Source organism: Amyelois transitella, chromosome 10, assembly GCF_032362555.1.
Source record: "Amyelois transitella isolate CPQ chromosome 10, ilAmyTran1.1, whole genome shotgun sequence".
NCBI classification, from domain to species: Eukaryota; Metazoa; Arthropoda; class Insecta; order Lepidoptera; family Pyralidae; genus Amyelois; species Amyelois transitella.
In genome coordinates, this window is record NC_083513.1 from 937,015 (window position 1) to 964,416 (window position 27,402).

At 35.6% G+C, this 27,402-nt stretch overlaps 1 protein-coding gene across 1 annotated transcript in view; it reads right to left on the reverse strand.

The window, feature by feature from the left end:
• Positions 1-26,482, reverse strand: part of LOC106141071 (uncharacterized) — a 29,866-nt gene extending 3,384 nt beyond the window's left edge. The window contains exons 1-4 of the mRNA XM_060946205.1: positions 26,382-26,482; positions 10,512-10,601; positions 9,821-9,961; positions 668-808 (exon numbers count right to left, since the gene is read on the reverse strand). Of these exons, the coding sequence (XP_060802188.1) occupies positions 668-808; positions 9,821-9,961; positions 10,512-10,601; positions 26,382-26,435 (426 nt within the window). The 5' untranslated portion in view covers positions 26,436-26,482. The remainder of the gene's footprint in view (positions 1-667; positions 809-9,820; positions 9,962-10,511; positions 10,602-26,381) is intronic.
• Positions 26,483-27,402: the final 920 nt, after the last annotated feature.

Consider the following 27,402-nt stretch of genomic DNA (forward strand, 5'->3'; position numbering starts at 1 on the left):
GGCTAGCAACCTGTCACTATTTGATACTCAATTCTATCATTAAGCCGAACAGCTGAACGTGGCCTATCAGTCTTTACAAGACTGTTGGCTCTGTCTACCCCGCAAGGGATAAAGACCTTATTATATGTATGTATGTATGAATAGATATAGTTTGTCGTCCACAAACCGTATCTAATAGCTAATAAATTCTTGTTAATACAATCTTTAATCACATCACTCTACATGACTTTGGCACGATGACAGTTGAATCAGAATGACAATAAATTCAAGTCTACGGTCGTAATAATGGGACTAAAGGTCAGGTTGTAACTATGGTCAAAGACTATATAAACGCTGTAAGTAAAATTAGTTTAGGTTTATATCTGATCTGGTCTTATTTATTAGCCTACAATGTAAACTTTTAAATTCAATCAAAGTGCCGTATGATTCCCGGCACCTATTGAAAAAGAATAGAACCAAGGCAGCTCTTCCCCTTGGATGTCGTAAACGCCGACTAAGGAATAGGCTCATAAACTTGTGATTTTTCTTTTAGACGACGGGCTAGCAACCTGTCACTATTTGAATCCCAATTCTATCATTACGCCAAACAGCTGAACGTAACCTTCCATTGTTTTGTCCGTCATCTCCGTCTACCCCGTACGAGAAAAAGACGTTATATAGCACATACCTTATTAAGATGCATTCTGAAAACGATCATATGGCCCAATAGGAACTTATGGTGATTCTCGGCGCTGAAGTGGGCTGCCCGGCGGGCGTTCGTCTCTATTATATGGAGATTGTTGAGAAGATCGCTCCGACAGTTTTCAGACTGAAATCAGAGGTTTTAATAAATAGTTATACATACAAGTGGCAAGTGGAAAGAGGTAGTCTCTGCCTACCCCTCCGGGAAAGAGGCGCGATTTTATATATGTATGTTATACATACATATACACATAAAATGTGTGGTTCCCGGCACCATTACAAAAAGAATAGAACCACTCCATCTCTTTCCCATGGATGTCGTAAAATGCGACTAAGGGATAGGCTTGTAAACTTGGGATTCCTCTTTTAGGCGATGGGCTAGCAACCTGTCACTAGTTGAATCTCAATTCTATCATTCCGCCAGACAGCTGAACGTCTCCTATCAGTATTTTTAAGACTGTTCGCCCTGTCTATCCCGCAAGTGATATAGATGTGATTATATGTATGTATGTAGATATTAAAAATTAAATTAAATTAAGGTTTGTTTCGTTGACTCTATGATGAGGGAAATATAGTCTGTATATGATATGACAGTCTCTTTTTTTTAAAAAGATAAAAATACCTGGAGTCATTGACGACACATCGAGCTGGCGTATTATTGGAAGGTCATTGATAAAAACAGTCATCGATCGAGTATATGACTTCATAGCAAAATACAGGAGCGGCCACAAAATAAGCGTTAAAAAAGTTAAGATAGGTATTATATTATTATTAATTGTGCCGTGTGGTTCCCGGCACCAATAGAAAAAAGAATAGGACCACTCCATCTCTTTCCCATGAATGTCGTAAAAGGCGACTGGGGGATAGGCTTATATACTTACTTGGGATGAACTTTTAGGCGATGGGCTGGCAACCTGTCACTATTTGAATCTCATTTCTATCTTAAAGCAAAAAGCTGAACGTGTTAAAAATTAAGATAGGTTTTATAACTACCTTCATTATACACCCGCTTATATTGGTTGGAGCAGGTATGATTTTTTTAAGTTAATGCATTTTTAGGTAGGTAATCGTCAAAAAAGATATCTACTTTAATGGAAACAACAAATTAAAAATGGTAAAGATAAAAAACAAATAGGTATTTTGGAGGGATTTTTATTTATAAACAACAACTTTGTTTTCGAATGAATGAAAATCTTTTTTTTAAATGTTGTCTGAAAATTTATTTTTTTAATTGAACATAATTAAGTTTTTAAGAATTACGATTTCGTCTCATGGTATTCTCATTGAGTATTTTTAATTTACTTATGTAATTATAAAATACACATTTTTATTACATACACACACACATACATATATGGTCATGTCTATATCCCTTGCGGGGTAGACAAGCCCAACAGTCTTGAAAAGACTGAATGGCCACGTTCAGCTATTTGGCTTAATGATAGGTACATAGATTACTAAAGGCCGCCTGCGACTTCGTCCGCATGGAAACCCTATCAATCCCGCGGGAACTCTGGGATAAAAAGTAGCCTATATGTTATTCTGGGTCTTCAGCTACCTACATACCAAATTTCATGGTAATCGGTTCAGTAGTTTTTGCGTGAAAGAGTAACAAACATCCATACATCCATACAAACTTTCGCCTTTATAATAGTAGTAGGATAAATACTATCCACGTTTTTATTATTTCTATTAAATACTTATTTTCACTATAATTAATTAGGTTATCTTAAATCCCTTTTTTCGTTGCCCCACTTCCGTCAATATCGTCATTGCCAAGGTTTGTAACACTGACTGACGTATGAGTTGGAAAATAAATAATATCGGTTAAGTTTGTTGAGAAAATTACTGATCATATTTTTTTTTAACTGTCTTACCCAATAGAATCAGGCAAAAGGCGCAATCATCTTCAAAGAGTTAAAGGTAGGGTGTTTCTTTTTCTACGTTAGCTCTAACATAACAATATATGATCACGTCTATATATACAAGACAAATTACGCAGATTGAGTAAGCCTCGAAGTAAGTTCGAGACTTGTGTTACGAGATACTAACTCAACGATACTATAATTTTTAAAAAAATACTTATATAGATAGGTAAACATCCAATATAATTAACAATAAATTCAAAAATTGCATCACAATTATTAAGTTGGTTACTTACTTATCATTATATACACATACAGTGCCGGCAAAACAAATAAACAGTCATTGTATACTCTGTGAATCACACCTTTCTAGGATCACTCGTAATCAAAGTAAACACAAATGTAACTTATCAATATTTCACAGGTGCATCAGTGGTTAAATTGTCATGCACACTCTTTTTCGGCGGCCTCTGTGGCGCAGCGGTAATACGCTTGTCTGTGACACCGGAGGTCCCGGGTTCGAATCCCGGTCAGGGCATGATGAGAAACGAACTTTCTCTGATTGGTCTAGGTCTTGGATGTTCATTTATCTAAGTATTTATTATAAAATATAGTATCGTTTGGTTAGTATCTCGTAACACAAGTCTCGAAATTACTTCGAGGCTAACTCAATCTGTGTTTATTGTCCCGTACGAGTATATAGATATTTATATTTATTTATTTTAGTTAGCCGATTGTTTAAAATAGAGTTCTGTTTTTAGTCTACATAACTATGTGTATTTCAGATACGGTTTGTTTTTCGGTGACACAGTAGATTTATGCTTTCCTTTAACATTATACATATTATCACGTCTATATCACTTGCGGGGTAGACAGAGCCAACAGCCTTGAAAAGACTGAAAGGCCACGTTCAGCTATTTGGCTTTAAGATAGAATTGAGATTCAAATATTGGCGGGTTGCTAGACCGTCGCCTAAAAGAAGAAGCCCAAATTTATAAGCCCTACCCCTTAGTCGCCTTTTACGACATCCATGGGAGAGAGATGGAGGGGTCCCATTTTATTTTTCTATTGGTGCCGGGAACCACACGGCGCATTACATCACTTTGGTAGAAGACTCCGTTTAATAGTGAATGAATCTGAAACGCCCGAGAGAATAGAGAAGTCATAAATTTAAAAACAGAAATATGTTACGTACCTACGCAAATTTAAATACTAACAACACAATGTTTATGACATAACTTTCAACTTCAAAATGATCGTAAAAATGCAGTGTAACTACTAAAACTACGACCTTGTACTGTTCAAATAATACTTCCGTGCGACATAAAATTATTTTCAAAGACTGCAAGCAATAATTCCACAATAAACTCGGATGCAACCTTGCACTGTGCATAAATTTAACGATACAATTATGCTGAATGTTCTTTCCTTTGAGACACTATGTGCTATTGTGGCATGTTACTAATTTATACAGAACTAGCTGTGCCCGCGACTTCGTCCGCGGCATCATTGAAGCCCTCAAGGATGAATAATTTTTCCCGGTTTTTTTTTCACATTTTCCATTATTTCTTCGCTCCTAAAAGTTGCGGTGTGATGTTATATAGCCTAAAAAGCCTTCCTCGAAAATGGTCTATTCAACACAAAAATATTTTTTCATATCGAACCAGTAGTTCCTGAGATAAGCGCGTTCAAACATTATTAGTATGGATGGGTCTGGGATATTTATTTTAAGATCACATCGTATTTCATGTTACACGGGGTAGACAGAGGCAGTAGCAAAAGTTGAAGACCACGTGTAGCCGGATGGCTTAATTATGGGATTGACATTTTGTTGAAACTTCTATGAATGGAACCTCTTTGTGTTGCTGTTTGTTTGTTTCTAGCCAAGTGCTGGCCAGTTATAAAAACAATATTTTATTTTTTTATTTGATGGAATGTTGGTGAAAAAAAATTCGAATATTTGGCATCTAAATAAAACCAGTTTAATAAGTGCATGTTTTTAAGAATTAAATACTGTTTTAGTTCATTTCATCTAACCAATAATTGTGATAATCAGTGCAAAAATACAGTGAATTTCTTCGCCACAAGTACCAGTTTCATTTTTTTTCATTTCAAACATTTCAGTACCAAATACATTTAGAACTACATATTTTAGAGACAGATTGCTAGTCCATTGCTTAAAAGAAGAATCCCAAGTGTAGGTCTTTTATTTTGATGAAGTAATTTTTTTTTTACAGAAAAGAATGATCATCTCTCGTCTGGCACACAATAAGTTTTTCTTTGCTACCAGAACATCACGGATTCAAATATAGTAATTGTAATACTCGTAATATATATGAAAAATCGAGATGAGAAGGAAAAGAAAGAAGATGAATAAATTTTTTGGGCTGTCCGTTAAATTATTATTAGAGAACTTAGCTGCAATTTCCGTAACAGTTTTTAAAAAGCGCCGTGTGGCTCTATATAAAAGGCGACTAAGGGACAGGCTAATAAACTTGCGATTCTTCTTATGGGCGATGTGCTAGCATCTCAATGCTTGAATCTCAATTCTATCATTAAGCCAAATAGCTGAACGTGGCCATTCAGTCTTTTCAAGACTGTTGGCTCTGTCTATCCCAGCAAAGGATATAGGCGTGATTATATTATGTATGTAATTTGTGGAAGACCTAGACGAACGTATCTTAATCAAATTAACGACGTCCTGGTAAAGGGTTAGGTCAAGAGTATCTACCCCAAACCGCCGAGCTTGCATGAAAAGAGTTATGAATGTGGATAAAGCGGAGGTAGTATGCAGAGATCGTGGAAGTGGAAAGAGGTAGTCTCTGCCTACCCTCCGGGAAACATGCGTGATTATATGTATGTATGTGTGTATGCAATTTGTAACGGCTACGTCTTCCTTCAGGATATTTTTCTCACTTTTTTTTTTCAGAAACATTTACACAAACGACGGACTTTACGCAAGTCTTAATATTTGTTGGGAAGGCCACAGTCCGGCCCAGTTACAAAAACACGTGTTGGCGAAATTGCTTTTGTAAATAGTAAATTTTTATGTGATGACGTCATCGTCATCACAGCATGGCAGTTTTGATGGAAATAGTATTTTCGCTCGACAAACATAATTATATAATGGAATTTGTATACAGATCATGGTTAAGCGCATACTTTATAATGTACCTTTTAGCTATCATAATCGGGGTCACTATTTTAGCATAAATTATTTTGTCCTAATGCTCTTTGGTATAACCGGTTTAGCATAAGTGCAATATTTTCGCATAACATGTCTTAGGCACAATTGATTTTTGGCATACGGATATAATAGGCGTAATTAACTTTTAGGCTAGGTTAGGTAAGTTGTGCTTCAAATAGCTATGTGTAAACCATTATGAGAAGAAAGTTTACAAACATACATACAGACAGACAGACATTAATAAAAATACGTAATAGAGGAAATACGAAAGTAGCGCCAATAAATGAAAAGATGAATGTTAATAAGCTGGGTTGGTACGGACACATCATGACAAGAGAGGAAGGTCATGTTACTAAAAGAGCCTTAAATATGCAAGTGAAAGGTTAAGAAATACGGGAAGACAGAAAAAGAGATGGATGGACGGCGTTAAGGATAGTATGAGGAGAGAGGGAGTGACCAGTGAGATAGCAATTGACAGAAGTAATTGGAAAAAACTTACATACAGTGCCGACCCCACGTAGAAAGTGGGAAAAATAACGACAAAGAAAAAGATACAGACTAACAGAAATTAAAAAAAATCAACTTTTTGTCTTCTGTTGGTTTAAATAGATATCCCATATCGATTTTTTGGGGATATTTTTCAAGTATATACATTGGTTAGTATTTTATCAATGTACTCATTTTTATACGCAGCTTCGCCCGCGTGATCTAAAAAAAGTGATGAATTTAACGCTATCTACAAAAAGCGACGAATTTAGCGACACATACAAAATAATTAAGGATTTTCTCAAATCCCACTGGAATTATAGTTTGAAGGGATAAAAAGTACCCTATGTCTTTCTTCAGTCTCTTAATTATATATACGTGATATTTCAAGAAGATTGATTCGGTAGATAATCCATGCAGAGGTAAATAGACAAAAATACAAGGATTATTCTACCCTAAAACTGCAAATGCACTAATACTGATTGCATACTAACGCAATATATGTTTAAATCAAGATATTACCAAGATTGTGGGATTATTTAGATAATTACCAAGAAGTTGGGATTCTCTGTCTGACAGTTACAGCATTAGCGTGGCAGCCGCCTGATGCAGAAACATAGATCGGATGCCAACGAAACGCGTCAATGGTAGGATTAACTAAGTATTTTTGTTTTATACATGCACATATATAGACAAAAGCCTGTGTTTCAGGCCAGCAGGTCTCCAACCCAAGTAAAATATGTATATTTAGAAAAACGATGTTCTCACAGTAAATAAAATAGTGCACAATAACTTCCTAATGCGGGAATTTAATGGTGAAATCCATTGTCTTTTGGGTTTAATATAAAAATGCACGATACTGAGTCGTTTGGTTCCCGGAATATTTGAATAGGACCACCATGGATGTCGTAAAAGACGACTAAAGAATAGGCTAATAAACTTGGGACTCTTCTTTTAGACGATAGGCCAGCAACAATTCTCTATTTGAATCTCAATTCCATCTTTTAGACAAACAACTGTACGCGGCCTTTTCAAGACTTTTGGCTCTGTCTACGCCGCAAGGGATAAAACGTGATTATAGTCATGTATGTATGTATGTTTCTCCCACAAAACCTAAGTTACCAACAAACCAACCGATAACTCCCAAACCGGTTTCCTGGGAATCGAACCTAGATCTTTAGTATCTGCATTCTAAACAACCGAAACACGAGTCCCACCTTATCGATTACACGGTTCAAGCCCCGTTAGGTACCCTTAGGAAGAGCTTCATTTGGAATTGGGTTGCATGCATGCCGTAGGCATAAACTAAAGATGTTAACAGAAATATTTATAAACTATTTTCCTTGCAAAGGGTCAGGTCAAGAGTACCCGAAACTGCCGAGCTTGCATGAAGAGAGTTATGAATGTGGATGAGGCGAAGGTAGTATGCAGAGATCGTGGCAAGTGGAAAGATGTAGTCTCTGCCTACCCCTCCGGGAAAGAGGCGTGATATATGTATGTATTAACGAACTGATGACATCTACATATGTAATCTTTAGGAAGAGAAGAATATACTATTCTTGTATATGTTCTTCATTAGAAGCCAGGTTAGATGGATTTAAGAGAAGCTTTGAAAACTATAAAATACGCTCAATAGCTATGTCATTAATATTTCTACAAAACGTACGTTTATACACGTGCCGTGTGGTTCCCGGCACAAATAGAAAAAAAAAATTGGACCACTCATCTCTTTCCCATGGATGTCGTAAAAGGCGACTAAGACATATGCTTATAAACTCGGAATTCTTCTTCTATGCGATAGGCTAGCAACCTGTCACTATTTGAATCTCAATTCTATGATAACGCCTAACAGCTGAACTCGGCCTGTCAGTCTTTCAAGACTGTTGGTTCTGTCTAACCCGCAAGGGATAAAGACGTGATTATATGTATATTTGTATCTGTTATTTAAAAAAACAAGGGTGACTAATCAACTTGAAATTTGGACATCAGCTTTAAATTATAACGTAATATAGAGATAAGAATGGATTTTTCGAAATTTAACCCCTTGAGCGGTCAACAAATTTGAGTTTAATTTTGTATAATGATAGATAACGAAATAAATGTATTTTTCTGTAAACTAAATATTTTACACTACAGTAATCTATCGCAGATGCACTAATGCATCCGATAAGCTGCAATTCGAATGCATAATACTGCATTGTTGGAGGTTTCGGAATTTCGTTTGCTAACGCTACTATTGAACCTGTGTTGTTTATTTTACATACATACGGTCACGTCTATATCCCTTGTGGGGTAGACAGAGCCAACAGAATATTATTATTATATTTGTTTACTTTGAACCTTACTTATAGACATACTATTTTTTGCATATAGCTCTGCTTATTAAGGCACTGGTGCTGTGTGGTGGCTCTTTAGAATAGAATCACTCCATTTCTTTTTAAATGATGTCGTAAAAGGCGACTAAAGGATAGGCTTATAAACTTGGGATTCCTATAGTAGGCGATGGGCTAGAAACCTGTCACTATTTGAATCTCAATTCCATCATGAAGCCGTAACAGCTGAACGTGGCCTTTGAATCTTTTAAAGACTTGGTTTTGTCTACCCCTTGTTGGCTCTGTCTACTTCGCAAGGAATATAAACGTAACTATAAGTATAGTATGTTCTTATCAGTAAACGCGATGACATAAGATCACTTTTACTTTCATTGAAAATATTACAAAATTGTTGTTTTTGTGATGTCATTGTGAATAATTTTGCATGAAATTAAAGAAAAGCATGAATCAGTTGAATGTAATTATATTAACTGTTATTATATAGCTAGCTTCTACGCCAGAGTTGAGCATGCGCTACTCCGTTTATACAGCGCGATAAAACATCGCTTTAAATTATGGCATGAAAATTGATAGCGATATTTTGGCGCGCGATAAAAACGGCGTAGCGCGCGTATTAAGTGGATTTAAACATTTTACCTTAAAATTACAATTTATAAAGGTTTATACATACATACATACATATGATCACGTCTATATCCCTTGCGGGGTAGACAGAGCCAACAGTCTTGAAAAGGCTGAATGGCCACGTTCAGCTATTTGGCTTAATGATAGAACCGAGATTCAAATAGTGACAGGTTGCTAGCCCATCGCCTAAAAGAGGAATCCTAAGTTTATAAGCCTATCCCTTAGTCGCCTTTTACGACATCCATGGGAAAGAGATGGAGTGGTCCTATTCTTTTTTGTAATAGTGCCGGGAACCACACGGCACGGGAACCACTTTAAGGTTTATAAACTGAAATAATATAAAAATAATAAATTAAAATATAATAGTGCCGTGTGGTTCCCGGCACCAACGAAAAAAGAATAGGACCACTCCATCTCTTTCCCATGGATGTCGTAAAAGGCGACTAAGGAATAGGCTTACAAAATTGGGATTCTTTTTTTAGGCGATGGGCTAGCAACCTGTCACTATTTGAATCTCAATTCTATCATAAAGCCAAATAGCTGAACGTGGCCATTCAGTCTTTTCAAGACTGTTGGCTCTGTCTGCCCCGCAAGGGATATAGACGTGACAATATGTATGTATGTACGTAAAATATAATACTCACAGCGCTGTGAAGGATCGCTTTGTCCAGTCCGTCTATCGTATGGTTCGCGAAACCAGTCATCTCCTTCAGGAACTCTCGCAAACCATGGGCAGTTTTTGCTGAATACTCCGTGTATAGAAGCAGTGCGTTTTCGTTTGCTAACTGGACGTTAACAAAAAAATATAATTTATCACAACTAAATATTTAACGTTTTCTTCGATCTAGGAAATTAAAAATTTACTAAAGCTCTTAAGAAGAGCATTATTCAAAATTGCGCCAAGATTATAAAATTTTCCTGACCCAATAAAATGTTTGAATGGCCACAGAATTAATGAAAATTGTATTCAATTATATTTTTTAAAGTATTGTATAAGACTTCTTTGTGACGTTAAGAACTAAAATTTATTAATGTACCTATTTATGTTTCATGTAGGTATTTTTGCATGCCGTAGTAATATTTTTTTTAAATATATTTTCTTCACTCACTGTTAGGTACTGACCATGTATAAAATTCAAAATGTAATCGAAATTGATTTGATAAAAAAAGAAAATTAGTTCGTGATTGATCGAACGAAACGCAAAATAGTTCTTTTTTTAAATCTTTATTCCTAGTTCATCTTCGCAATTTTGAAATAGAAATCAATATGGCGGTAATACTTGCGCTAGATGGTTTTATAATAATTTTATGTAAATAATTTATGTATCTATATACTTTCAAGTCTGAGGCCAGTTCATTTGTATACTGCCTTTCTGGATCCGATGGGTCTTCTGTGTTAGGCTCCACATCTACCCACACCGAGTCCTGTAAAGATAATAAAAATAAATTTTAAAATTCATCCTCTCAGATCATAAAGCACACTGGCTTTATACCGTTCGCTCCGCCTTGTAAAAATATTGTGTCTTAATAATAATATATAATAAAAAACTATTCTAAATTTCAAACTAAAAACATTATTATTCAAATTTTGGCCCCTTTGGAAGGGTTCCCATCTCGCAGGCAGCATTCCCGCGCTATATTGCAATAGCAATACGCTGCGCTAAGTAATGAGTCCAATTTAGAAAAAAGAGCTTAGAAAGTAGGTAATTTCTTTTTTTAGTTTTTCAATCTGTCCGTGTATTAAGTTAATATATTCTCGGATGTATTATAAAAAAAATTATATTTATAACGTGAAAATAAAAAGTAGTTATAAGTAACTCGGGCCGAACCGCGTACAAAAACAATCATACAATATCGTGACTTATATACAGTAAAAATACTTGTAAATCTATAATATTTAATTATAATCTAAAACTTATAGTAAAACGTGCTTCGATACTAAAGTTTAGTGCTAATTAAAGTCTAGACTTTATAAATAGCCTGCCTGAGCTATTGTTGGCGCGTAAACTTCACCTTTGAAACTGTAATAAAGAAATAGGCGTGGATTTACGACATGATCTATACTAATATTATAAAGCTGGAGAGTTTGTTTGTTTGAACGCACTAATCTCAGGAACTACTGGTTCAAATTGAAAAATTCTTTTTCTGTTGAATAGACCATTTATCGAGGAAGGCTTTAAGCTATATTACATCACGCTGCAACTATTTGGAGCACAGAAATAATGGAAAATGTGAAAAAAAAACGGGGAAAATTATTCATTCTTGAGGGCTTAATGATGACCAAAATAAATATTTCACGTGGACCAAGTCGCGGGCACAGCTAGTAATAACATAAAAGTAATTGGCGGTGTGTTTTATGTTTTGATCGTGGCAAGTGTAAAGAACTCCGGAATAAATAGCGTATATGTTATTCTGGGTCTTAAGCTATCTACATACCAAATTTCACCAAAAGTAGGTAATCGTAATCTGTAATCGGTAATCTGTAACGGTAATCAGTTCAGTAGTTTTTGCGTGAAAGAGTAACAAACATCCATACTGACATCCCGACATACTCACCAACTTTCGCATTTATAATATTAGTAGGATTATTGCAAAACTTTAGAAAACAAGGTCATTCCCATAGATTTTCATTGACTGATAATATTGCACATTCATGAAATTGTTCCACCGTGAGTAACTGAATAAGCAGATAACATTATCTCCTGAAAATATGTGCTAAGGACGTACATGTTTACTAAATATTTGGTGTATGTTATAAATAACTTGTGGATATTCATTATTTTTATTTCAATCTTGATAAAATTAAGGTGCCGTGTGGTTCCCGGCACCAATAAAAAAAAAGAATAGGACCACTCCATCTCGTTCCCATGGATGTCGTAAAAGGCGACTAAGGGATAGGCTTATAAACTTGGGATTCATCTTTTAGGCGATGGGCTAGCAACCCGTCACTATTTGAATCTCAATTCTATCATTAAGCCAAACAGCTGAACGTGGCCTATCAGTCTTTTCAAGACTGTTGGCTCTGTCTATCCCGTAAGGGATAAAGACGAGTCATACGTATGTATGTACTTTACTTTACTTTTACTATATTAGCACGCAACTCCACCTAAGGCCTCATCTTACTTATCACCAGGCAGATTGAAGTTAACTTTTTGTAACAAACTCTACCAATGAGCGTTCATAAGGAAAGCGATTCCTGTTCTTGACCGCATTCTTTGCAGGTAAACCTAACTCATATTGGATCGATCATGGTTCCACATCCAGTTGCCTGAATGTGCAGGTTTCCTCACGATGTTTTCCCTCGCCGTAAGAGCATCGGTTAGTTATCAAACTAAAGTACGTAACTTCGAAAATAGTCATTAGGATTCGAATCGGTGCCGGCGCAACACGCTTTTTAACCTGTTGTTGATGCACATGTAGGTACACAAAGGTATTCCACGGTCAAATTTTAGTACCCCAAGTCCACCTAGGTATTCCGCAATTCAAAATAATGTTTCCAGAAATCACCTATCATTACTCTTGGGGATTTTTAAGGCTAGAGTGAATAGGCATTATTGGAACTCAACTCCACAATAGACCTCATCTTACAGGCAGATTGAGGTTAACTTTTTGTCACTATAGATTAGTTACAAAAAGAGTTCTGAAACTTAACTTCGACAAATACAAAAAGTGTGTATGATGATGAGTGTTCATAGGGAAAGCGACTCCTGTTCTTGACCGCATTATAATCACGAAGGTCTACCATCCAGTAATAGTCCAGTAAAATATTATGACCCAAGTAACGATGTCACAAAGGAAACATTAACGCCTTCCGCGCCGTATCCAAATTACTATGTGTTTCTGAACGCATTTATTGGTATGAGGTCACGGTGTTTAGAAACGGGACTATTTTAAATTTAGAATAATTTCGCAACCGACTGGATTGGTCCTTCGAACAGATAATTTATTTATTTATTTATGTATATCGAGGAAAAATTAAGAATAGAAGTTAAACTAAAGAGAAATTTAGTACAAGACCACTATTTATTTCCGGAGAAATTTCTTTCAGTACGCCATGTTACGGTTATGTTATGATGTGACTCCAAAAGAGATCCCTTTATGGGATAAGTCCGCCATTGCATGTGATTTGTTTCTTTTATAACTATGTACTATTTTCTTGTTACTGTGCAAATTTGTATGAAATAAAGATATTACAAACAAACAAACAAAACAGGCATGGCCGATTCAAAAGATACCGGTTCGAATCCAATATCACGGCTAGGACAAAGTGCATACATATAATGACGTCTTTATCCCTATCCAGGGCCAACAGTCTTGAAAAGACTAAAACGTTCAGCTGTTTGGCTTAATGATAGAATTGAGATTTAAATAGTGACAGGTGGTACTATTCTTTTTTATTTGGTGCCGGGAACCACACGGCAACAGTATAGAGTACTTTGTATAATACTGGGTAGACGCAGCAAATAGTCGCGAACGCACGGCCACGTTCAGCTGATGGAATTTGATGAATTTGAGGCTGGTTTTCTGAGATATAAGCATCTGCTTAGTTCAGACACCAGACTCTCATAATCTTCATATGTTATGTATTTACTAATTGATATTTGAGAGAAAATAAAAAAATATTTGATTTGATTTTACTTGAATTGAGATTCTAATAGTGACAGGTAGCTATCCCTACGCCTAATAAAAAAAGCTGGTACAGACTATGTGTGTGTGTTTTTTTTTTCGCTAACAGAAAGGCATAATGAAGTAGGTAGATAGATAGATAGATAAAACTCTTTATTGCACCATAAGAGTTAAAAATACAAAACAGCACAAAACAAATGATAGGAAGCTGACTACGATAATAAAACGTTAAGTGTTAATAAGTATATAGATATCCTACTTCCTACTACTATTATAAAGGCGAAAGTTTGTATGGATGTATGGATGTTTGTTACTCTTTCACGCAGAAATTACTGAACCGATTACGATGAAATTTGGTACGTAGGTAGGTGAAGAGCCAGAATAACATATAGGTTACTTTTTATCCCGGAGTTCCCGCGGGATTGATAGGGTTTCCATGTGGTCGAATGCGCGGGCGGCCTCTAGTAATAAATACATCGTGATTTAAGTGCTTAAAACAATATGCACTATATATAAATGCACTTGAAAGTCAATTGTGGAATTAGTCATTACTATTTATTGCAATTGATTTTATACCGTGTGGTACCTGGCGCAAATATAGAAAAAGAATAGGACCACTCCCGTCACTTTCCCATTGTGTCGTAAAATGCGACTAAGGGATATGCTTATATACTTAGAATACCTAACATCTCCCTTTTTGAAGACATTCGAAATTTGGTTCCTCAAAGTTCAATAGACAAGAGTATATCGAGCCAAGGCAGCTTGAATGATACTCAAACTCCCAGATCGAAGACATTTCTATTTATGTTTGTATGAGATCAAAACCATATCACGTTTCAAAACGGGATAACGCCATCTAATATTATAAAATTAAACTAAACTTATACATATATTAAAACCAAAATTAGACATTCGACGAGGCCGGCCCTGTCCCACTTTAACAGTCAGCTCTGCCTTATAAATTCCTTTCGTAAGTCCATCCTCATCCATTCTCTCGACATGTCCAAACCATCTCAACATACTCTTTTCGTATCTTGATCAAATTAAGGACGTCCTGGTAAAGGGTCAGGTTAAAAGTACCCGAAACCGCCGAGCTTGCATGAAGAGAGTTATGAATGTGGATGAAGCGAAGGAAATATGCAGAGATCGTGGCAAGTGGAAAGAGGTAGTCTCTGCCTACCCCTCCGGGAAAGAGGCGTGATTTTATGTATGTATGTATGTATACTCTTTTCAATTTTGATCACAACATCCTCTTTCACTTTAACATTTTACAGTAATAATTATAGTTGGTTACGCCACTGTGTTTAACTAAGGCACGGTATCCAAATAAAGTGCAAGGGCGTTGTGATAAGTGATTACGGACAGAACAGAGGCGGTTGCGTTGTACATACATACATATATGGTCACTTCTATATCCCTTGCGGGGCCACGTTCAGCTATTTGGCTTAATGATACAGTTGAGATTCAAATAGTGACAGGTTGCTAGCCCATCGCCTAGAAAAGAATCCCAAGTTTGTAAGCCTATCCCTTAGTCGCCTTTTACGACATCCATGGGAAAGAGATGGAGTGGTCCTATTCTTTTTTGCATTGGTGCCGGGAACCACACGGTATAATACGGCATAAGTTTAAATTTACGAAGTTAAAAGGTAGGCGAGGTCGCGGGCACCAGCTAGTTACTACATACATACAAACATATGGTCACGTCTATATCCCTTGCGGGGTAGACAGAGCCAACAGTCTTGAAAAGACTGAATGGCCACGTTCAGCTACTTAGCTTAATGATAGAATTGAGATTCAAATAGTGACAGGTTGCTAGCCCATCGCCTTAAAAAAGAATCGCAAGTTTATAAGCCTATCTCTAAGTCGCCTACATACTGTACTACATACATATATTATCCATCTATGACGTGCTTCCTCGCGTTCTGTTGTATGTTTGTTTGTAAACATTTACCACGTGTCGGTGTTACCTACAGCTAGTTTCATCACGTTTCCGGAGAACAAGTGATTATTTCTGGATGAAGAAGGAATGCTGAAGGGCCGTTGGAATTCCTGATACTATCGAAAATAATTATTTCAAGAACTTTGGCATACTTAATAATACATACATATATAGACACGTCTATATCCCATGACGAGTAGACAGAGCCAACAGTCTTGAAAAGACCAATGTGCCACGTTCAGCTTTTCGGCTTGAGGATACAATTGAGATTGAAATAGTGAAAGGTTGCCTGCCTATCCTAAACCTAAAAGAAGAATCCCAAGTTTATAAGCCTAAGTGGACTTTTACGACATCCATGTAAAAGAGAAGGAGCGGTCCTATTTTTATCACGTTCAGCTTTTTGGCTTGATGATACAATTGAGATTCATATAGTGATAGGTCGCTTGCCCATCGCCTAAAAGGAGAATCCAAAGTTTCTTAGCCTTAGCCGACTTTTACGACATTCATGGGAAAGAGAAGTTGTTGGTCCTATTATTCTTATTATTAGCGTAGGAAACCACTCGGCTACATTTAATAATCTTTTCGAGCTACTTGAGACGTGATAATATGTATGTATGTATGTGTGTAACAGCCTGAATGTCATCTGGCATTACTCTATCAGCACACCAGCTGACAAAACAGAGATTATATGTATCGGTGGTTGGTGCGATAAATTGCACACGCACATTTTAACTTATGCATTTCTAGTGCATAATTTTATAAATGCAAATGTTTGTTTGTCCGTATTTAACGTCAAAATTGCTAAACCGAACTCCATGACACTTTACATACATATAGTACGAAAAAATATGCAGGGATTTTGGAAAGTGGAAAGATGTAGTCTATGTCTACCCGGCAAGGGATAAAGACGTGACTATATGTATGTATGTATGTACTAAATGAGAACATGTTCAATGGAAATGATCTGTATGACGTCATCGCGTCAGTTGCATAGACTGCATTAACATTAACCTTGACGATTGTTAGTTTATGACGATAAATATATAGTACACCTACACAACTAGCTTTGTCCGCGACTCCGCCCCATCTTAGAGCCAACTGTCTTGAAAAGCAACAGTCTTAAATTACTAGATCCATCTAAATTATATTTTTCACCTGCAAAACAATACAGGCTGTCGGATATTAACATAATATCGTAAATCCCACGGTAATTATAGTTTTTACTGGGATTGAAATTATCCTAGTCTTGAGATAGCTCTAGACTCTTAATTATATAAACGCAATTTAATTTTTTTATTGTATATGTAGCAGTTGAGCAAAAAACTGTTTTTCAACTACGCCAATATAAATTCAGTGAAATCTTTAAGTGTTTTTGTGAATAACTACTGAAAAAGATTAACGTTTGTACACATTTGAAACTTTTAACGGTATTGTTAGTTGACTAGTTATTGCGAACCAGATGACACACGTGGTCTAAGTGTTTGCTTTGCCTAATGACCCCAATTAAGGGTTTTAACTTTTTCTGATTGGCCTGGGTCTTGGATGTTTATCTATATAAGTATTTATTATAAAATATAGTATCGTTGAGTTAGTATCTCGTAACACAAGTCTCGAACTTACTTCGAGGCTAACTCAATCAGTGTAATTTGTCCCGTATATATTTATTTATTTATTTATTTAACTGTAATACTCATTCATACACATACAACTAATTCATAGTATTCTTTAATTTTATACAAATTTATTCACAATGACAACAATTTTGTAATATCCCTAAATAAAAGGCACATACATATACATATATGGTCACGTCTATATCAATTGCGGGGTAGACAGAACCAACAGTCTTGATAAGACTGAAATCCCACGTCCAGCTGTTTGGCTTTATGATGGTATTGAGATTCTAATAGTGACAGGTTGGTGGCCCGTCGCCTACAAGAGGAGTCCCAAGTTTATAAGCCTATACTCTCACGGCTACATATCGCACGTAATACTACTATAACCATGTACATATACATACATATAATCACGTCTATATCCCTTGCGGGGTAGACAGAGTCGACAGTCTCAAAAAGACTAATAGGCCACGTTCAGCCGCTTGGCTTAATGATAGAATTGAGATTCAAATAGTGACAGGTTGCTAGCCCATCGCCTAAAAGAAGAATCCAAATAACTATGTACGATCGCGTTCATATCTGCAGTCATAGTTTTAAAATTCTTACGGGTTAAAATAGCGTGCACTGTGGTTCCACACACACACACATGCATATTTAAAAAGAATAAATATTCCTTCAAATGAATACGGTCTTTAATACCAATGATATTACTAAGTAAAACAGTTTATTATTCTATGACATATAACATAACAAAACAGAAAGAGACGGTAATCAACGATGGCCGAACTGGGCCCGATAATTGTCGATCGAGATATTGTCGTCTCTCATTATTTGCATAAGATTTGCCTATAGAGGGAAGCCTGCGACTGCCAGCCTTATGTCATTTCAATAAGGTTGAAAGTTTGTCTGCACACGACCCAAACATAGGTAGTGGTTCCTTTGAAAGTTATTGGATAGCAATTTTATTACTTCGTGTGAGCAAGTGAGATCTAAGATATATTAGATAATCTCGCTTGCTCACACTCGCTTGTTCTAGTTACTAGCGTTACTTGGATTCCGAAATTATTCATGGATTTTTTTGTCAATTTAAAAAATAAAATTAGTTTTACTAACAATTTTTAATGTTTCAAGGTGTCATTTCAACTAAGTAACTGACTGACTAACTAACTAACTGATATCTAAGAATTACAATACCCGTGTCTTCAAACACGGAAATCAGCAAGAAATGTTAAACAAGAGGGAGCAAAATAAAACATTAAATAATTAAAATTAGTAAATTTTATTAAAACAGTTTACCTATAGTTTTGTTTACATATTGATGATTATATAAAGCTATACATACAGCATATTACACTAATTGTATCATCTACTTATCTCCTGTTATTAAGGTTACAGCTTAATTATTCGTTTTCATAAAGAAAAGATATTGAAGCCGTCCTTAAAATACTATCTAAGTAATTAGTAGTTTTAATATAAACTGGCAGAACCTTTCACGCACTATATGGACTCGATGCACAGGGCAGTTGTCTTGCACAAATGATATTGTTGGTATATCATCAATCGGATAAATATACCGCACAGTTGGTAACATGGTTTCTTCCAGCACTTGCACATAATGATCAGCTGTAGCGCGTCCTGCTATCCACACCTGTTCCCCAGGTCCAGCAGCACTCATCCAGCCCCACATATTTACAGATATGCGTCCAGACTCCATATTTGGCATAATATTTTTTTCTTCATACCGAGTTGCATTTCTTTCCCATAAATGAAGCCTACCGTGTTGCGATGTCGTAAACGAATTTTCGTCCGTAAATATTGCTTTTTTCCAGTCAAAATCCAAATACTGCCTAGCAAATTCTAAATGTTTTTGCTTATTTATTTCGGATAAATACGGCTTTCTTGCTGGCTGTCTGTGGTGTAGTCCCTCACGGTGCAAACTCGACGAACAGTAACCACTGATGTGTCGAACTGTTTCGCAAATGTTCTGGTCGGTATGAAGCCATTATTTTCGTACTGTTCCACCATGGATCTTCGCTGTGTGGCGTGTCGCTGTGTTGATTAGCGGACGACGGCCACTGCGCGGCGACTTTTTACACTACCCTCTTCTTGATGGCGCGTTACCCAACGCTTTACCGCTTGTTGTTTATAGTGTTATTTGTGTGAATGTGTGAGTGATAGCGGTGACTGCAAGCTATAAAGTTTTGCGAACTATGACTGCAATTATGAACGCGACCGTACGTACGTAGGAACATATAGGTAACAAACGTATCTCTCAAATCAGATCATCCCAAAATAGATTAGTTCACTGAATAGATTGACACACCACGTCACCGTTGCAATGATGAGACACCGACCTTGAATGGAAACATACGCGCGTGTATTTCGGGCGGTTACGACGCGTTTAGATGCGGTGCATTTGAGTGATGCACTTCTATTATTGGACTGGTAAATAAAGCTAGATACTATTGGTATTTATTTATTGTTGAACGGTTTTTTTTAATCTTTAATAATTGTGGTTTAACAATAGGCAATTTTTTTTACGATTTATATTAGAAGTTATTTTATCCAATGAAGTTAAAATTGTGATTGGAAATTGTGTTATGATAATAAAATATAATCTATAAAGAAAGCTAGCTTATATATCTAGTTACGCTTGGAGTTAAAACCACGGTTACAAAACCTGATATTAATTACCTATAAACTTTTTAAACCAAAAATTTAATACTTATGATAACAGTGATTTTACGCAATTTACATTCATTATTTTAGACAATTTTATATAGAATTCCTTGAAATCAATTTAGATTTCACAACTTATCATTTGGCCAAAAATAAATATAAATAAAAAAAAAAATATACGGGACAAATTACACAGATTGAGCTAGCTTCGAAGTAAGTTCGAGACTTATGTTACGAGACACTAACTCAACGATACTGTATTTTATTTTAAATACATATATACATCCAAGACCCAGGCCAATCAGAAAAAAAAATCTTTTCTCATCATGCCCTGGCCAGGATTCGAAATCGGGACCTCCGATGTCATAGACAAGCGTACTGCCGCTGCGCCACAGACGCCGTCAAGAAGCCTTAATTAAAAATGCTTGAAACATATTTTATGTTCATACTAATATTGTTATCGAATAATACGATTGTCAAAATACCCTTGTTGTTTTATCATTATTAAAAAAAATATAATATATATTGTAGGCAAACTTCTTGGTATGCGCCATAGCAACGGTTGCCATGATGTTGTTTATTAGAGAGATGTCAAAAATATTTTTTATTGTTAGATGTTCTTAATTTTATGTGGAATAATATAGTGATTTTTAATTGATTATTTCTCACCTCTTTTCTCCTTCTTTCTTCTGTAGGAATTAATAAAAATTCAAAATTTTTATTCATTACTATAGGATAATATATATCGCTTAATAATTGTCAAAAAGTATGGTTTAACAACATTGGTTGGCGTCAAATAAATTACTTAAAAGATAGATAGATAGATAAAAACGTTTATTCAGTTGCTACAGACACAAAATACAGAGTTAAACAAAACATTATAAAAACACAGTTAAAACTAAGTTTACTGCCGCTTCCAAGGCGTCAGTGCAGAAGAAGCGGTAACAAACTGCACTGCAGCATTTTCTTCAACAACGTCAACTTCACAATATTAATTAAAACTTCCTACATATATAAATGAAATGCTGCTTATAGTACTACTTAGATCAAGATTCATAATTCATCAATTAATGTCAAGTTGATGTACTATGACACTGATTACAAAGACAGACGCTCTGATGTAGGTCATGTGTGGTTAATAAGGTTGTTCACACACTGACCAAATATTTACACTGAAGAGATAATATAGTTTCAGGATCACGTTTGTTTTTTTACACACTTACATACGTATGTTCCCGGCATCAATACAAAAAAGATTAGGACCACTCCATCTCTTTCCCATGGATGTCGTAAAAGGCGACTAAGGGATTAGCTTACTAATGATGTGATGTGATGGGCTAGCAGCCTGTCACTATTTGAATCTCAATTCTATTATTAAGCCAAATAGCTGAACGTGGCCATTCAATCTTTTCAAGACTATTGGCTCTGTCTACCCCGCAAGGGATATAGACGTGGTCATTATGTATGTATGTATGTACAAACATAAAGTCACGTGTATATCCCTTGCGGGGTAGGCAGAGCTAAAAGTTTAGGAAAAATTTCAGGGCAGCGTCCAACTATATGGATTCATGATGGAATTGAAATTTTAAATAGTGACAGGTTGCTAGCCCATCGCCTACAAGAGGAATTCTAAGGTTGATAAGCCTGTCTGACATCCATGGCAAAGATATGAAGAGGTTCTGTTCGGAAGTGCTGGAAACCACACAACTATATTGTTTTTCTTTTATCTTGCAAATTACTCTTATTTTTATCATTGAACCGTTGTGTTGTTATGATATGATATTTTTTATAACGTCGTTATAATTTATCTTATGTCAAAAACGAACTTTTACTAAATCAAAAATACGACGATAACGTCGTTTTAATTTATCTTATGTCAAATACAAACATTTTCTTATTTCTTATCAAAAATACGACGTTTCAATTGTATGTGTTTTTGCGATTCACTTACAATACCGTATGTTTACAATCTTTGAACTACACATTAGACGAGGCGAGAACATTACTGACGTAAATGAAGATCGCTGATATTTCATACATTTGAAACAAGATAAGACGGGAGTATTTGCATTCTCAGCTATCGGAGTATTTAAATCCCGAGGTCTACTAACAAATATCAGTATTTTAATACATAAATAATAATAAATAAACAAATACATACATACATATGGTCACGTCTATATCCCTTGTGGGGTAGACAGAGCCAACGGTCTTGAAAAGACTGAAAGGCCACGCTCAGCTATTTGGCTTGATGATAGAATTGAGATTCAAATAGTGACAGGTTGCTAGCCCATCGCCTTAAAAAAAAGAATCCCAAGTTTGTAAGCCTATCCTTTAGCCGCCTTTTACGACATCCATAGGAAAGAGATGGAATGGTCCTATTCTTTTTTGTACTGGTGCCAGGAACCACGAGGCACAATACATAAATAAATAAATGTTTTATTTAGCTCACCAAAAAATAATATTACTTCAGGTTTAGGTTTAAGGTAAGGTAAGTAAAGAGACTACATTTATCCATTTGTAACGATCTCTGCACACTTCTTTCGCTTCGTCCACATTCATAACTCTCTTCATGCAAGCTCGGCGGTTTCGGGTACTCTTGACCTGACCCTTTACCAGGACGTCCTTAATTTAATCAAGATACGTTCGTCTAGGTCTTCCCGTTCCACCAGACCTATATAGGGGGTTTAACCCCTTTAAATTTGTATATTTTCTTAGTCAACAGCAGCAAAATAGAAATATGTAGTATCTGCCTACCAGCGTGATTTTAATTCATTTATTCATATAGTCACGTCTATATCCCTTGCGGGGTAGACAGAGCCAGCGCTCTTGAAAACCTGATAGGCCACGTTCATCTGTTAGGCTTAATGATAGAATTGAGATTCAAATAGTGACAGGTTGCTAGCTCATCGCCTAAAAGAAAAATCCTAAGTTTATGAGCCTATGCCTTAGTCGTCTTAACGACATCTATGGGAGGGAGATGGAGTGCTTCTATTATTTTTTTATATTAGGTGCCGGAAATCACACGGTGATTTATGTGTTTTGTATCAAAAATAAGTTTTACCAAAATACCTCTAAGTTATTTTGAAGTACTGAGTAATGTTAACCTATTTGTTAATTTCGCTATGAAGTTGCCTAGTACATCATCCATTGAAAGTCATTAATCCCATTACGAGGTCATAAAGCTGAACGTGGCCTTTAAGTCTTTTCAAGACTGCTGGCTCTGTCGATACCGCAAGATATAAATGTGATAATTTAATGTAGGTACGTATGTAGGTACGTATGTAGGTACATATGTATTCTCATGCGCATGAGCATGCAGGTAAAGTCAGGGAACAAATGCTAGTCTTGCATTATAATGTGTATAATGCGATATGTGATCCGTAAATCATAATATTAAATTTAATTATGCGTTTGTGTAAATTGAGCAAATTGTTTGAAATGGTGAAATAAGATACAGGTAGCGGGGATTTCCCGTTTCTATTTTGCACAGATAACGCAGTGTTGTATGTAAAATAAAAAAAAAATCAACATTTATTCAACACGCCACTCCATCTAGTTCCCATGGATGTCGTAAAGGCGGTTAAGGGATAGGCTTATTAAGTTGTGATTGTTATTTTAGGCAATGGGCTAGCAACCTGTCACTATTTGAATCTCAATTTTATCATTAAGCCAAATAGCTGAGCGTGGCCTATAAGTCTTTTCTAGACTGTTGGCCATATCTACCCCGCAAGAGATATAAACGTGATGTATGTATTTATTCATTCATTCAACACTAGAGGATTCCCGCGGCGTCGCCCGCGTAAATCAAAAAGTTAAATAATATCCGTTCCCGCGAGAAATCACTCCTCATTTGATTCGCTGGCTCGGTCAATTATTTACATACATACAATCACGTCCATATCCCTTGCGGGGTAGACAGAGCCAACAGTCTTTAAAAGACTGATAGGCCACGTTCAGCTGTTTGGCTTTATGTCAATTATTTTTTGGTCATACAATTTTTTAATTCCATATTAAAGAATTTTGTTTGTGTGTTTGTCTGTGTATGTCTTCAGTGTTACAATACTCAAGGCCGAATTCCATTTATTCGTGCACTTATCAGTTTCTATGTTCATAACGCGATCTTTCGTGATAAGGAGATTTGGAAGCAATATCTGTGTTATGAAAATATTATATGAATATGCTATTATATAAATGTTATAGAAAATTATATAATATATGTAATAAATAATATAAATATTTATAAAAAAATAATTACCTAATATTTTTCTAATTACGAGTCTCTTGGTTTATGTATTTTGTATATTAAAAAAATAACACGTCTTTATTCCTTACTGGGTAGACAGAGCCGGCTGTCTCGCAAAGACCGAAAGACCAAAGAGAGAGGTTTAAAATATCCTACCGCCTAAAAGTAGAATCCTAAGTTTATTAGCCGTTAGTCGCCTTTTACGACATCCGTGGGAAAGACAGGGAGTGGTCCTATTTTAAAGTGCTGGGAACCACACGGCATGTTTATAAAAATAATTAATTTTATTGATTTTAATATAACGTAACATAACATAAAATTACTTTTAAGAGGGGCAGGCAGAGATGACCAACTTGCATGATGAGAGTTATGAATGTGGATGAAGCGAAAGAAGTATGCAAGGATCGTCGCAAGTATAATACAAAGATCTGATTTCTGTCTACCCCAAAGGGAAAGAGGCGTGAATTTTTTTTATACAATATTGGATTAGGCATTTGTCTTCCATCTCACCTGATGATAAGCGATGATGAAATCAATAATAAATAAATATATACGGAACAAATTACACAGATTGAGTTAGCCTAGAAGTTAGTTCCAGACTTGTGTTAGGAGATACTAACGCAACGATACGATACTCTTTAATAAATACTTATAAAGATAAACATTCAAGACCTAGGCCAAAAAGAAAAAGTTTTTTCATTTCCCATCATTCTCTCAAGAATCTCAGGAAGGGATTCGAACCCGGGACCTCCGGTGTCACAGACTAGGCGTCTGTTAGAGACAAAACGCCAACGACGCGACACCTTAAGTTGTCAAAATAAAAAATAAAAACAAAAATCGCTTGAGAATTAGTTTCAGAATCCTATCATTGTGTTAACTCAAATAACTATACTAATTTACTTGCGGCGCGCATAAAGTTAAGTGAAAAAAAAAATGTGAAGGGAACGAATTTTTAGTATTACATACATACATATGGTCACGTCTATATCCCATGCGGGGTAAACAGAGCCAACAGTCTTGAAGATTAAATGGCCACGTTCAGCTTTTTGGCTTTATGATGGAATTGAGATTCAAATAGTGACAGTTTGCTAGCCCATCGCCTAAAAGGAGAATCCCAATTTTGTAAGCCTATTCCTTAGTCGCCTTTTACGACATCCATGGGAAAGAGATGTAGTGGTGCTATTATATACCACAAGGCACTTTTAAGTATTATGATGTTTTAAATGCAGTAAAGAATATCTTGTCTCCTATCTCGGGTCTGCTGGAAGAGATTTCTTATAAAATAAGCAGACCCTATGTAATTTTCTTTCTTGTGTTTATATCTCGATGTTTTCTGTGTACATGAATCTATACTTATATTATAAAGCTGAAGAGTTTGTTTGTTTGAACGCACTAATATCTGGAACTCCTGGTTCGAATTGAAAATAATAACGTTTTAATTTTTGCGTTGCATAGACCATTTATTGGGAAGGCTTTAGGCTAACATCACGCTGCAACTATAAGGAGCAAAGAAATAATGGAAAATGTGAAAAAAATATTTATCCTTGAGGGCTTCAATGATGCCCAAAATAACTATTCCACGCGGACGAAGTTGCGGGCACAGCTAGTTGGTAAATAAATAAATTGTTTAAGCTACACAAAAAATATATTAAATTAATTGATTTGTTTTCATAAATTTTGATTAAAAAATGTTCACACTGTTAATAGATAAAAACTTACATACCTCAGACTGGGTCATATTTTATAAATAAATAAATATTTGCTTAGTTTCACCGCGTAACCGAACAAATATTTTAATTTTATGCTGAATATGAAATAAGTTTCAAATTTCAATTTGTTAATGTTTAAATTTCGTAACTAGTTAACTCTTGTGTGATATAATCAAGAGAAAATATTTAAAATTAACTTAATTCATTCACTGAAAAAAAAAATCGTGTAACTAAATTAATTAACTTTCATTTTTAATTCGACCAACCCCTTCTTATTCCATTTTCAAACACAAAACCACAGAGCAACAAACACATATTGAAATTCCAAATTTAGTTCTTAATTCAAAATTAAATTGTATCACCAAATAAATTCGAAATTGAAAATCGTACCTGCGCAAGCGCCGCGCAAACCACTAACAACGCGACTCCTGCGCGCGCGATCATTTTGCACTGACTGGCTGCACTGAGGAAATTCAGCTTCAGGCAGGTGGGTTTAGGTGATGCATACTATCTTACATGACGACATATAATATGAATGCTAGTGAGGTATAAGCAAACAACGATATGTTGGTATTTAAGTTTGGCATGCGTTGCAAATTTGCAATGACTATTTATGCATTTTTATTTTATGTAGTACAAGAGGCCGCCCGCGACTTCGTCCGCATGGAAACCCTATCAATCCCGCGGGAACTCCGGGATAAATAGCAGCCTATATGTTATTGTGGTTCTTCAGCTACCTACATACCAAATTTCATCGTAATCGGTTCAGTAGTTTTTGCGTGAAAGAGTAACAAACATCCATACTGACATACTCACAAACTTTCGCATTTATAATAGAAATCATAAGAATTATTTCTCTTGAGATTTTTCCATGGCGTAGGTTGCTTAACAAACTCTGAAAATATTTTTATTCGAACATAGAGTATTCTATCTTGACTATAAATACATAAATAATACTAAAAATGCTCGTCAAACTCGGTATTATAACACCCTTCTACATATTTTTATCGTTTGTTACATGACGACAAAGCGTACATTGTTACTTTCTTTACGGCAAATTCTCTAGTTATTCATCATAGCAATAAATAAATTGTTTGTTAAATAGAAAATACAGACGTGATGGTATGTGGATTTTATCAGAATTAGTTGTTCACTACTTTTTAGTTTGTTTACTTTATAACTATTCTAAATCGCCAAATACCTTCACATATTTATTGACTACTAGCTGTTGCCCGCGACTTCGTTCGAATTTTTCCGCGTAAACTTATTTGCAGGCAAACTCATGACTTGAGTTCATTCATAAGACGATAACTTTTTTTAGTGAACCGATTTTGATAAACCAAACTTTAAATGTTTTTCTGAGTTAGAACAAAGCAATTGGTGCAAGTTTGAAGTAAATCGGTTCAGTTCT